Source organism: Seriola aureovittata, chromosome 6 (assembly GCF_021018895.1).
Source record: "Seriola aureovittata isolate HTS-2021-v1 ecotype China chromosome 6, ASM2101889v1, whole genome shotgun sequence".
Lineage (NCBI taxonomy): Eukaryota > Metazoa > Chordata > Actinopteri > Carangiformes > Carangidae > Seriola > Seriola aureovittata.
Genome location: NC_079369.1, coordinates 9844625 through 9858124, shown reverse-complemented (window position 1 = coordinate 9858124; position 13500 = coordinate 9844625). Strand labels below are relative to the sequence as shown.

The following is a 13500-nucleotide window of genomic DNA, read 5'->3' as shown; positions in this document are numbered from 1 at the left end:
TGGATTATTTGTGAAATATTGAATAGTTTAACTCTTTGAAACTTAAGTATTTATATGACAATCTGAGATCTGTGTTGAGGACACAGGTTTGCTTTTTGGATTTGTCCATGATTAAATTAGATACAGTTAGCATACTTAGACTATACAGTATGTCCACCATGTTGGGATTTTAATAGACTGTTCTTGTCTTGTTATTGGAAGTAAATGTAAAATCCCCAAATAGACCTGACAAAATGGACAATGAAAATCCATACTAAAGTTATAGTCCCAATAATATGCCTCACTCATTGTGCTCCTATTCCCCTTTTTTGTCTTTGCTCAAATCCAGATTATTAATCCTAACAGAACAGCCAATATAAAGTGTCCTAAATCGGTACTCTGACTGTAATCTGCCTTTCATAAAGAAAAGAAACTTTTACTATGAAAGGTCCACTTCCTTTAGATAATGAGTATCTTGTCTTGATGGTAAGTCTGATCAAGATAATAAACCACAGATTTAACATGGTGCAGCCAATGCATAAAAATAGGCAGAAATAAAATGACTGACTTAGGAGGGATCACTCCAAAGTATAGGAATGGTCAGAATGAAAAACAGCCTCATGTTTTTCATGTCTCTTCTCCTTTTGGAGAAAAAATGGCTTCACATTGCCCTCTGGTGGACTACATAAGCAGTCGATACAACATTTACACTCCCTGAACTTGCTGTACATTAAGACTTCGGCTTTTATTTTATGATTCAGACGTAAATCTTAAGAAAAGTAGATGGTTGGGAGGAACTTGCTGTGTTCTGGTTCCTGTCTAACAATAGGAAACGAGGCTGAACTGCTGCTGGCTGGTCTCCACAGGATGTGGCCTGGCTGGGCAGGAGCCAAACCTCTCCAACTTCAGATCCACACAGTTAATGTTATGAAAGCTTAGCGACACAAAACTACTTTGTTCACTGCCATATCCATGCAGTAAACTTGTAACCATGAGCTATGGTATTAACATATGACTTTTTTTTTTTTTCAGCAGGGTTTACTTTTATAGTCAGTTTTACACAAGTCAAAAAAGCCAAGGCACACATTTGTGTCAATGCTGCTGTTTTATTGCTTGGATCATTAAAATATTATAGGAGAACTAACATTAAAATGTACCCAAATACATGAGCAAATGTAATATTAATGTGCTGTTAATGTGGAGAAGAAGCAGCAAAAACTTTAACAAAGACAAGAGAAGGGCCAATGAATCAGATTATAAAAATACTGTCAAACAGTTGGGAGTCTAATTAGTCTTCCCTTGAGGGAAATTAGAGAAATTAATCTCATTGAGTGTAGCAATCAGCAGTACTTTCCATTTTCAATACAGTTCGGGCCATTTTGTGCTCATTCACCACTTCCACAGACTTAGAGAGACAGACAGACACACTGTTATGTAACACTTTCGAAGAATTAAATTAACACAGAAGCAGTTTTGTAGTGAGAGTGACATTTTCTCCACACATAATCCAAGCCAAAATCAATCCGTGTGCAAAGGTGACACAGTTAGGTATTAACTCATGCCACACTACACAACTCACATGCATGTACGTGTGCGCAGTGGCTTCGTTGAACTTGCAGAACAGACATACAGTACAGTATGTTTACCGTCTATCACATCCAGACCAGACAGCAAACAACAGTCAGATCCTCACATGGTGGGAGACTGCCGTGTGTGTGTCAACATTAAAGACCTGCAGCCAATTTCTGTGAAGAACCATGATCTACATATGAAGACCTCTGTAGCTTCGCAGACAATCTTGTTCTGTCTGAATGGGTCGGGGGGGAGAGAGGATTAATCACAGCGACTACCACTAACTACAGATGTGTGGCAAACAATAGCTTACACACAGTTCTGATGCTTCTCATTTTAATTATTTACTGTGAAAGCAACAATTTGGATCATTCATGAACATAATGAGATGGATGATAATCTAGCCAACATAAGACAGTTTGTTTTTTTAGTATATTAAAATTCAAACATTCCTGAATGAAACCACAGTGAAAAGCAAATTTATTCTGATACAAGACTTGTTGTAGACAGAGCTTATTGTACATTAAATGTGTCCAGTCATTCAAAGAAAACCTACTTTAAGTGATCTTTTATCAAACTACAGTTACCAGAGGTTTGCACTGTAATCATCATGTAGAAAAGCAGCCTCCTGTTGAATTACCTTGGAGCATTTATAGACATATATCATGGAAAAAAATGCTTTCACTGACTTCAATCTTCAGGATTTGTCTTTAAACTTCAAGCAAACTTTAGAATTAAGACAACTTAAGTGAAAAAAATACACACACAAACACATAGAGACACACAACATCTCCTGTATGTTATGATACCTCAAACACAAACTCTGAGTTGACCATCTCTCTGTGTTTCATTTCATCTGGCTACAGAAGCCTGTGGTTTAATCTGTAGTCGTCACTAAGAAACACTGAGACGTGAGTTCAAGGCCAGGGGTCGACAGCTGAGGTCAGTTTTCAGGGTGCAGGAGAGTCTGGAGGCATTGTTAGTGCATGTTTGGAGGGGTTGCAATATTTATCTACTCATGCACTGGTTCATATGAGAAATGGAGAACAGCTATAGAACCACATGTAGATGTGGCAGTGTATTGAGTGGTGTAAAAAAAAAAGAAAGGAAAGGATCAGTAATATATCGTGTTGATGTAAAATGTTAACACCCCTCCACCCTTCCCATTCCCTACTGAACACAGAGATCTCCGTCCATTATAAGACTGGTTAGATGATTGCTACATGCCTTGACTTGAATTAACAATCTTCTTATTTCATCTTCTCCAGGAATGAACGCACTTCCATTGGATTGTAGCCCCAAGGCCCCATGCCCCCCTAGGGAACACAGAGCGAGGAATGTTAACGAACATTTTGATTTTGATTTTTGGTTTTGTTAGAATCATAAAAAATAAATCAAGATATGATACCAGAAACTTTTCTGGCACGTCTAACACGAGACTGGCTTCATGCCAAGAATTTGAGTACTGCGTCTGTTTCTTTTACTGCTCCTCCCCACGCGATAGCGTGAGTAGGCTCAGTGCAGTGACTATAGCCCCATAACGCTGTTCTTACTTCTTGCATGAGAAGAGCAAAGAGTGGAGTGAAAGGAATTTCCTGTCATTTTTCCTGGAAACTTATCAATCAGGAGCACATAAAATGAAAGTGCAAGAATTTGTCTTGGTGTCAGTGGTGCACAGTTCTCACCTTGTAGACGACTTTCCCAGCCTGTAGCACATAAAGCCTCTCGGGCAAAGCGCCATACTTTATGGCAGTGACATCATTCATTTCATCCACAACCACCGGACACAGGGGCTCCTTTTGAACCAGGATTTGTGCTGCAGACAGCCTGTCCTCCAAGCTCCGGTGGCGGTTGATGTCAATGTTGTTGGTAAAGGCCCAACCATCTGAGACAGAGATAAAGAATGTGATTTCACTGGAGTAACACTGAGGGTAGTAAATCAAAGTTGAGGTGTGTATAATACATTCTGTTCAATGGTTGTTGCATAAGAACATTCCTGCATCGAGAGTTAAAGTGGTTTTATAAAGGTGAATGCAGCCCAGAACATGGTAATGTTACTGCCTGGTCGCAGATTTCAGGGACTGTTTTCTATAGTGAATTTTTTTTAACTTTTTTTTGTGAACTCAAACACTCAACATCAGACTGTTTTGGTAAAATATGATGATATGAGTCAAGAGAAGACTTTTAACTCATTTTAACAAGTGATTTATTCTTGGAAATTTTAAAAGCATAAACTGATGCATTTTGAATTTAATGGGGATGTAAAGAGCTGAAGGCCCATGACACATGTAGATTATACTGTATATTTCAGGGTACTTTTAACACATCCATTTCCAAAACTTTCAAGAGTTTATTCTTGTCAAATGTGCACTTTCAGGAAAGTCCTTATAAATAAAGTTTGTTTTCTTTCTTCCCGTCTTGACTTTCACTTTAGAGATTTTAGATTTTTACTACTGTTTCTCCTCCGATAAAAATCATGATTATAATGACTTCACCTGGTGACTTCCACTCACCTGTTGAATGTGCCTCGGCGATGTAGACCACCAGAAAGTCAGCCACATCGCTGAAGTCCTTGACGAGTTGCTTGAACTCATCAAGTTTGTACATAAACGGGGGTCAGGTGCAACTTCCAAAACTCAGCACCAGCGGTCTGTTGTCTGCCGAGAAAAATAAAGCTTAGATTTAGGATCATAAGATACTAGTGGACCGAAGCAGGAAAACGTGAATCTACAAGACGCACCTTTCAAGAACTTGCAAACACTTGTTTTATCTCCGTCCATGGTGACAACAGGTGAGTCCGGAGCTTCTTCTCCCACAAACGCTTCTTGTCCGAGGGACAGCCACATGTGCAGAGATGCGGTTTTGATGAATTTGAATGATTTAAACGTCGGTCCCCAATCTTCATACTTAAAGTTGGGATTCTGGGTCATGGTGATTTTTTCACCCATTCTGAGGATTTGCTTCTTTGTGAGGCTTGGTGAAACAAAATGCATAATCCTGACTATGATATTGAGTGCTATCATGTAGCAAAACACGCATGCTGTCGAAAAATAGAGCAGCAGTTTTTGCAGAAACATACTTGCTCCTTGATGGTGAAGTCCCGTTCTCTCCTTGCCTCTCTGGCAAAACTGTCATTTGATTGTTAAACATGTCGGTTACCGCCCACTCGGCTCATGTTTGATAACAGCTGCCTTCAAGGCCTTTCCGTGAGCTCGTACTTTCTATACTGCAAAAATACTTTTGTCGAGCGCTTTAGTTGCCCAGCAAAGTGACTATGTGTTCCGTTTCCTAGAAATGTCTCCTCGATCCTTTCCTACGTCCTCCCTGACCTCCCAGTACTGTACATTTGGAAATCCCTTTAGGAAGAGAAATAGCCATATACCACACAGAGCATCATCAGCTTCCCTGGCAAAAGTAAAAATGGCATTACATTTTCAAGAACAGTCTTTCACCAGAAGTTAATCAGCTCCATGTGTCGCCTGAGCACCCAGAGTCTCTCAGATTGCGCTTCCTATGCAAACTTTGGGAGTTTTTTTTCTCTTATACTTATACTCGCATCTTCAAGGGTTTCTGTCTGTGGACAACCTGCACAATACAGAAACGAAACTTAACAGGTGTGCAGTTGACATAAAAATTAAGACAGAGTTCAAAGTTGGGTGTGGTCCTATCCATGAGTACTTAGTCCTCATGTAATAATGTAGCAATAACTGAGTATTCATTCAATAATGTAGTAATAACTACTGAATGCTCATGTAATAATGTAGTAATGATGTAGTAATGACTATTTAGTAGTTATGTAAAAATGTTGTAATAATGTCATAATAACTTCTGAGTACTGAACGTCAACATGTTGACGGTCATGGCAGCTGGAGTGATCACATTGCAAGACGGTCTCTTTAAATCAGCTCTCTGCCTCTCTGCTTTGCAGTTGCTTTCTCATAAATTACTTAATAATAAAATAATAAAATCTGGCACATGTATCCCATGACTGTGATTTAATTATGTGTGTATTTTAATGTAGAAATTTGTTAACATTTTCTGTTATAGGGCTGTTAGACTGCGTCATGGTCTCACCACCCCATCATGGTCATCCGTGATGTAATGAACATCAAATGAATTTTCAGAAGTCAGGGAATGTAGACCATATAAATTTACTGAGCACTTTATTAAGAACGGGACGGGTAAGGTCTCCCTTTGCCACAAGTTGAAAAAGATTCCTTTGAGATTCTGGTCCATGTTAACATGACTGCATCACATCATTTTTGCAGATCTGTCAGCTGCACATTCATGCTGCCAATCTGTAGATTGGCAGCATGAATGTCCTCAGTCACCAGATTCAGATCTGATGACTGGGAAGGTCACTGAAGTGCACTGAACTGAACTCACTGTCATGTTCGTGAAACCAGTTTGAGACAACTTTTCCTTTGTGACATGATGCATTATCCTGCAGGAAATAGCCAAAGGACGATGGTAAATTGTGGCCATTAAGTGATGCACATGGTCAGTAACAGTACTCAAATTGTGTGTGGTATTCAAACCATGATTGATTGGTATTAATGAGCCCAAAGTGTGGCAAGAAAGCATTCCCTACATCATTACACCACCACCAGCAGCCTGGACTGTTGACACAAGGCAGGTTAAGTCCATGGATTCATGCTGTTAACGACTGTCTTCTGCCTCAGTGAGAAATTCAGATTCATCAGACTAGGCTAAATTTTCCAGTCTTCAACTGTCCAGTTTTGGTGAGCCTGTGCCCACTGCAGCCTCAGATTTCTGTTCTTGACTGACAGGTGAAACCCGACGTGGTCTTTTGTTGTTGTAGCCCATCCACCTCAAGGTTCAAGATGTTGTGCATTCTGTTAATTCAGTGATTATCTGAGTTACCATAGCCTTTGTGTCGGCGCTAACCAGTCTGAACATTCACCTCTGGCCTCTCTCATCAACAAGGTGTTTCCATCTTGCTTATTGGATGTTTTTTATTTTTCACACCATTCCGAGCAAACTCTAGAGATTGTTGTGCATGAAAACTGAAGCTCCTGCCTGTATCTGCATGATTCTATGCATTATTGGCTGATTGGATAATTGCATGAATAAGCAGGTGTTCCTAATTAAGTGCTCAGAGAGTTTACAGTTTTCACATTTATTGTGTGTTAAGTTGCGCTGTTGTGCTTTTTCAAATGAAAGAAAAGAGTGGATTTGAGTAACATTTCTCCATGTTTTGTTGCAAGGCCTCTTAACCATAATGGACTTGGACTTTAAGGATAATATGAGCTAATAGTCATTCTAATATTTATTATTTACCTCAGTCCAAATCCTCCTCGCCTCTGATTGGTTAGTTTAGCGACATGTGACCTAGAGACAGGAAGTGTTATTGTTGTGAAGCGGACGAAGTGTGAAGTAGAGAAAACTGCCGCTTGTAAAGTTGATCCGTTGACTACAATTGTAGCCCAAGTTAAAGCCAAAAATAGACATCAATTAAGACATATTGAAGTGGAAGCGATGTCTCTCTTTACGTCTGACCTCACAACAGCGTCCTGTCTGTTTGCATCCATCATGTACCTGACTGCCCACCTGTGGCAGCGGGGTTTTGCCCCTGCAAACTAGCTTGACTTCCAGCTGTTGTACCTAGCTGATCGTTTGCGCATTGGTGATTAGGTTAGAGATAATCAAAGTGTGCTTGTCAAACTGTCCTTGACTCAGCTTCCGTTCTTAGATCCGTAATGACATCGCATGCATCATGCGCAAGCGCAGACGTGTGTGGAAAACTAAACTTGCTTATTAAGCCCTAAGAGGCAGCAGTTGCAGGCAAATGTCCCAGTTTTGAGAGCAATTTACACTGATTTCTCATCTCTGTGCAAGATCTGAAGCGAGTTAGAGAAGTTTGATACAGAATATTGTTACAGGAGTAAAGCAGCTCCTTTTAGGAAAAGCTACGTACGTGGTTTGTTTACATAGCAGGCGAGAAAGAGAGAGCGGTTAAGCTAGCGACTGGAGCAGAGAGTTAGCTATTTAATTAGCAGTGTAGCTGTGAATGTAGCACTGTGATGCATGTGCACTTTAGGATGTTTGTCAGTAAATAAATACTAGACTCCTCAAGACCGAAGTTCCCCCCTGCTTCCCAACTACAGTCCAGACTATGAACCAGGAAGATTAACAACACTGAGGCTGGAAAATGCAGGATTCTACATCGTCACTGGCGTGTCATTGTCAGTTAATGGTAAATATTTTACCATAGAAATATAAACATTTTTCCTCCTATACTGCACATCTGATACGTTCACTGTCGGTTAAGACAAACAGTAAAACTAAAGGCAGTGAATTTGTTGTTTCTGTGGCTCTAGGTGAAGATATAATCAACATGCCTTTTGTATTCTGTGTTCTCTCTTAATGCACAAAGAATGGGAAGAACTGGGGGAGAACGAATCCACACAAGTGATCCACAGCTCATTTATGCCTCAGGGCCTAGAGTGGATTAGTTTGCACATATTTCTTCCCACCGGCAGGTTACTTTCTACCAGATAGGTGACAATTAAGGGAGAGGAAACATGCAAGAAAAGGGAATTGGGAAAAGCCGACGAAAATCCTGCTGCATGTAACAGAGGGCTTCTGAAAAAGACTATACTGAAATTACTAAAACTATACGCCTGCATGTGACAGTCACTATGATGGCTCTAGATTTTCTAAAGTGATACAACAATATTTCAACAAGAGCCTACATTTTATTTCATGGAGGCAGTCTTTCTTTATTGATCAGTTTGCCATCAGTCGCCACCCAATTAAACAACCAGGCAATACAAGTTGTAACTGACTTGAAATCAGAATTTAGAAATTACAATCACATCCAGGCCACTAGTTTTAAACCAGTATTAGTTTTTGGGGTTTTGTTATAGAAATAATTCAAGTTTGAACGAAAAGTTACAGTGAGGGAACATGTATTTATATAGCCTATAATATAGGCCTACATGTCATTAACCAATAGACTTAAGTGCTCTTTCACTCTCTTTCTGTCTGTGGGCTGCTGTAGGGCACATCCTTGAAACTTTGGTCGCTCATGTTCATTTGCATTCATTGTATTTCCAACAGCACGTAAAGGCAGCATCAGGTCCAGTAATTCCTGTCACGCATTTCCGCATTCGTACAGCCACATGTCCAACTGAACCGTCAGGCAAACAAGCGCACCCAGTCACACGGTTTCCACAACACTGATAAACTCACTTGCTCCACTCGGCATTGTGTATGCAGTTAAAAACCAAGTGGAGCCGTCTCTCTCTGTGTCAACTGTGACCCAGTTAGGATTTTTGGCTTTTATGTAAAGGCCACCAGATGGCGCTGTAGAATAGCATTTCCCAAATAGAAACGCTGTTCTTTATGAAAAGCACTTCTCTCAAGACTGGGTCAGGAAAGAACAATTTAATGCGGAATCATAGATTTTGGGAAGACTTGCAATGCTATTTTTCTTTCTTTCTTTCTGTATCTATTTATTTCTGTCCAGTTTTTCCTTATGAAATCCAATACTTTGATCTATTACTAAGAGATTAATTTTACATCCAATCTTCTTCACAAGATTTCTGTATAATTATTTATTCACTATCATCTTACACCATTGTTTTTCCAACTTACATACTTACTCAAAAAGTCAGTCAAAGTTAATAAACCAAGATCCTACATACAAATAATAATTCACAATAATCAGAGTGCTTCTCTATTGGATTAAAAAAAAAAAACTGTTAATTTCACGTTTTCATTCAGGTTTCCAGGAGGGAAGCACATGTGTGTCTCATTCTCACATCGATCTGCACTTGCATCAAACAATCATTAAGCCACAAGCTCACAAATAGTGACATCACATAAACTACGGACATCTGCAATATTACTGAATCCTGGCTGCACAGGTTGCATTGCTCACAAATCGCAGTATATGAAAGTCTAGAAGATGCCAACATTTTATTATATTACCATAATTACTATAATTTTTTCACTAAACTTACAATATGCATCATAAAACACTGAAGCTGACCGTTGTTTAATTACATTGCACTGTTGTGGTGTAATGGGGTGTGGACGCACTGTAGCCAAAGTTTGGACCGTGGTTGAATGACCCGTTGCACTACATTTTTTACATCCAGTTTTTCAATGACTGGCACATTAATCTACATGTCACCTGTCACTGGATGCATTATGGCTGAGAGCATACGGGGTCATATACGCACATGCGGCCACTCGCAAACTTTTACATCCAAGCTCAGATTTACGGCAACACAGCCGTCTTGATCCAGATCTTATCCTCCCACAGAAACACGGACACAGTCTTCATTGGTGCGCCCGAGTTCTGCAGAGCAGCGGAGCTATCGGGTGTCAATCTCAGAGAGAGAGAGAGAGAGAGAAGTGGGGAGGGAGACGCATGGGATGCTGAAGACTGATCCTCACTGAGAGGATGCTATCGATCAGGCTTGCAAATGCCTCCCCCTCGTGTTTGATAAACATGCTGATGTGCGCAATTAGACGTTTCCTGCTCCTTATAGGCTCATCGGACAAGGTAGGTGTTGCCAAATCCCTGAAGTTTAATTGCTTTTTGTCCAATGTGTTCATTCTTCCTGTTCAAATGAATGCCCGTTATCACGCTCTGTGGCACGGACTTAAGGTGTCTCGGCGTTGTTTATACATTTTGCAGTCATTTATCTATTTTCCTGTGCAGCAGGTAATGTGAGCAGCGGCTACACACTGCATGGGCAAGCCGAGGCATCAATGCAGAACTCCTCAGCGCTGTTCGGGATGGTCAGCCACTGTCAGACCCCGAATTTCACGGACTTCACCGGCCTGACGCTCTCCGTGTACGGCAGCAAGGCGGACATCTGTGCGCGGCGAGCCGGGAGCGGTGGTTTTGCGTCTCAGATTTGCCGGAGCCCCCATGACACCCCGACTCACATGAACTGCGCCAGCCCGAAGCGACTCATCGCGTCCGAGCAAAAAGCGCATCTGTCAGCCAAAACTCCGCGTTCGTGCTTCTCTCTCCCGCCCATGCAAGGTAGGCCCTGCACGTCCTTTAATGTGAGCGTAATTGATGCTACTGAGGTGGTCACGAAGTTGATCAAATTTCTGGATGTGGTGGAAAAATTATAACAACATTTGATGTAATAATATAATTGCCTCTTATTAAAGCAAACTATGAGGATAACAGTAACAAATCCAGTCAAACAGCAGCTGCCTCAGTCTTGCCAGTTCCACCAATTATCAGTTTCCAGGTTATTTGAGATTTGTTAAAAGCCATCATGTGAAATTATGCAGCTTCCATATGGCTCCTCTAGCGCATCCTTTGATGCAGCTGTACTGTGCCTTTGTGTTGAGAACCCTGTTTGCAGTTGTGGATTAGGTCTGTTAATCAAACCCAGAACTCACTTGGATCCTTGGCCAATTCATAAATTACCACCACAATCAAAGTGTCTATTGCACATGAAGGCCATGCGAAGTGATGTGCAGTATGTGGAGTAACTGCCAAGCAAACGTGCGTTTCCTGTGGATGTTAACAAGGCATGACAGCCTTTAGGTCATGGGAGGATTAGTGTGATGTTGGCTCATTTAGCTGAATGTGGAACACTGTGGCAGCTTCAAGCTTTTGACGGTTTGAAACAATACTTTCATGAATGAATGAATTGGGAAATGTTTGTTCTCAACTTTTGCTCTTAATTTAAAAAAAAAAAAATACTTGAGTGACATTTTAAATCGGAGTGCTCAAATTTGCTTTTTAAATCTCATTCAGTGCCTTTTTGAAAAAATAAAATAAACTTTGACATGGGCTCATCAGTGAAAGCGAAAACTTTAAAACAACAATTACATAGATGAAATGAGCACTGTCATACAGATAGCATTCAGAGTGGAAATTGGGCTCTTCAGTCTCTGTGGAAGCCTGCTCCATCCTGTTTAGACAGAGTGTTGTTGTGAGAGGGCGGAGGTAATTACAGCCCCATCCTAAATTATGATTAGACGGAACAGACTTTTATATTAGCAATCATCCTTGCAGCAAGAAGAGGATCAACGGATTTGATTATTGTTTCTTCTTGCTAAACACAAACCATATGTCTGCTGAATGTGTCTCTCAGCATTTATGAGTTCTCTTGGAGCACAGTTGTGCCCTCAGCCCTCCATCCCCAGCATCCTCGTACCAGAATGAATCGTCTCATTGTCTTTGCAACGCTTTTGAACTCGCTTCCCGTAAATTGTGGGAATGCAAGATGTGTTATGTGTTTGTGGATTATGTTGTGCAGATTAAGTCTGAAGCAGACGCATACATGTCCGTTTGTTTTGCTCTGACTCAGTGAGGCAGCTGAGTGATATTTTTAATAACTTCAGCATCTTGTGGGTTTATGAATTAAAATAGTTTTCTGGAGAGCAAAAAAAAAACATAACCCAACAACTATTTCCTTATTGATTCAGCTAAATGGGTTTCATGATTTGGCAGTAATTTATTTTCACATTTTTTTGCAGTTATATTTGAGTAATAAAAAGTTTCATTGGGCTCGACTTGTACTGCTATTGTTGCTGCCTGTATCCTATATGAATATGTGCTGTCTTCCAGGCATTTCTCTGTTGTTTTATAGTCTCTTTTTGCTGAGTATGAAAGTGATCTCAGTACTCATCAGTCTTTTGTATCGTGCCTCATTTCAGGCTGATCGTATTACACACTCCCATTCGGGGACAGAGCTAGAGTTTAAACTACGTTCTCAACCATTACTTTAGATTTATACTGAAAAGAATTTCTGAACAAACACAGACTGTAATATTTATCCTGAGGGAAGTGAGACGGTAGGGAGAAGAACTTACCTCAGACGGGAGATTTCTGACCTCTAACATGTTCCCTGTGATTGCAAAATGTGAAGGATTACTCAGTGATAAAAAATTATAAAATATTGTCCTCTGCTGATGTTTCATCTAATAGGGAAACTGTGCTGTTTCCGAGCAGAACTATGAGACATTTGCATTCAGAACTGCTTTGCTGTTTTTTTTTGTTTTTTTTTTCTTAATTGAATAAGTAATTTGATACATGTTTGTTTACAAGTGTTCAAATAAAGTCGTAAATAGGGGAGGGAGAAACAGATTTAGGACAATAAGTTAATAATGAATGAGTGAGTTACAGAGTGTAAGATTGAAGTGACGTTGTGTGGTGGGGCATCATTTCTGTTCAGGTCGATACAGACTGGGATTCTGTTCTTATGCACCTGGGATCCTAAATGCAAACGTTTCTATGCGACCTCCTTTTTGCATTTTAAAAGCCATTCCCAGCTTGAATTCAAGGAAAATTGCTGTTTTTTTTTTTTTTTTTGTAACAAGTTGAATGACGCACAAATCACAGTGGCTTATGTCACACCTGGTGCGTAGGTTTGGAAACCATGTGCGTTGCTCCCTGTGAGTGGAACAGCCGCGGATCATCCTAACACTGCGAGTATATAGATGTGCTATAAATATTAGTGCCCACCAGCAAAGAAAATATTTAGCTTGCAAAGAAAAACACTTGACCCCTCTTGAAAAAGAATATCAGGTTTGAATGAAGTGTGTACTCTAGCATCATTTGATACCTTACTAACGTTTCTCCTGGCTGGGACGATGCTGCCGAGTCTGTGAGCTTATTTGAGGAAAATGTTTGAGTTAGAGGAGGGTGCTGGAGTCTCACACTCCCTCTCTCAGATAAATGCAGAGGTCTGTCTGTTGATTCAGCCTGTAAAGAGATGAGTAATGGACTTTTGGATTTGATCATTGTTGGTACTTTTTACATTTCTTTGACTATTCCCCGCTGTGTTTTGCTAACGCACGTCATTGTGTGGCATGTTTTCTAGAAGTCTCCACATATAGTCTTTATACATGGAGCACACACACCTGTATGCAAGGACACAAACCCACTAGCATCCATTTCTAATACTTTTTGACATTGTGCCAGCGTACGCTATGCACACACAC

At 40.4% G+C, this 13500-nt stretch overlaps 2 protein-coding genes across 4 annotated transcripts in view; one reads left to right on the top strand and one right to left on the bottom strand.

Moving 5' to 3' along the window:
* Positions 1-2014: 2014 nt before the first annotated feature.
* On the bottom strand, positions 2015-4766 carry dio1 (iodothyronine deiodinase 1). The gene is made up of 4 exons (XM_056378926.1): positions 4292-4766; positions 4065-4208; positions 3237-3436; positions 2015-2867 (listed from the first exon to the last, which is right to left on the bottom strand). The coding sequence occupies exons 1-4, from the start codon at positions 4626-4628 to the stop codon at positions 2802-2804; spliced, it is 747 nt and encodes a 248-aa protein (XP_056234901.1). The 5' UTR covers positions 4629-4766; the 3' UTR covers positions 2015-2801.
* A 4206-nt stretch (positions 4767-8972) lies between these two features.
* Positions 8973-13500, top strand: part of LOC130171119 (zinc finger protein GLIS3) — a 72545-nt gene continuing 68017 nt past the window's right edge. The window contains exons 1-2 of one of the 3 annotated variants that reach the window (XM_056378961.1): positions 8973-10087; positions 10250-10576. In XM_056378961.1, coding sequence (XP_056234936.1) covers positions 10297-10576 — 280 coding nt within the window. In that variant the 5' untranslated portion in view covers positions 8973-10087; positions 10250-10296. The other 2 variants (XM_056378960.1, XM_056378962.1) reach the window with 2 other exon arrangements.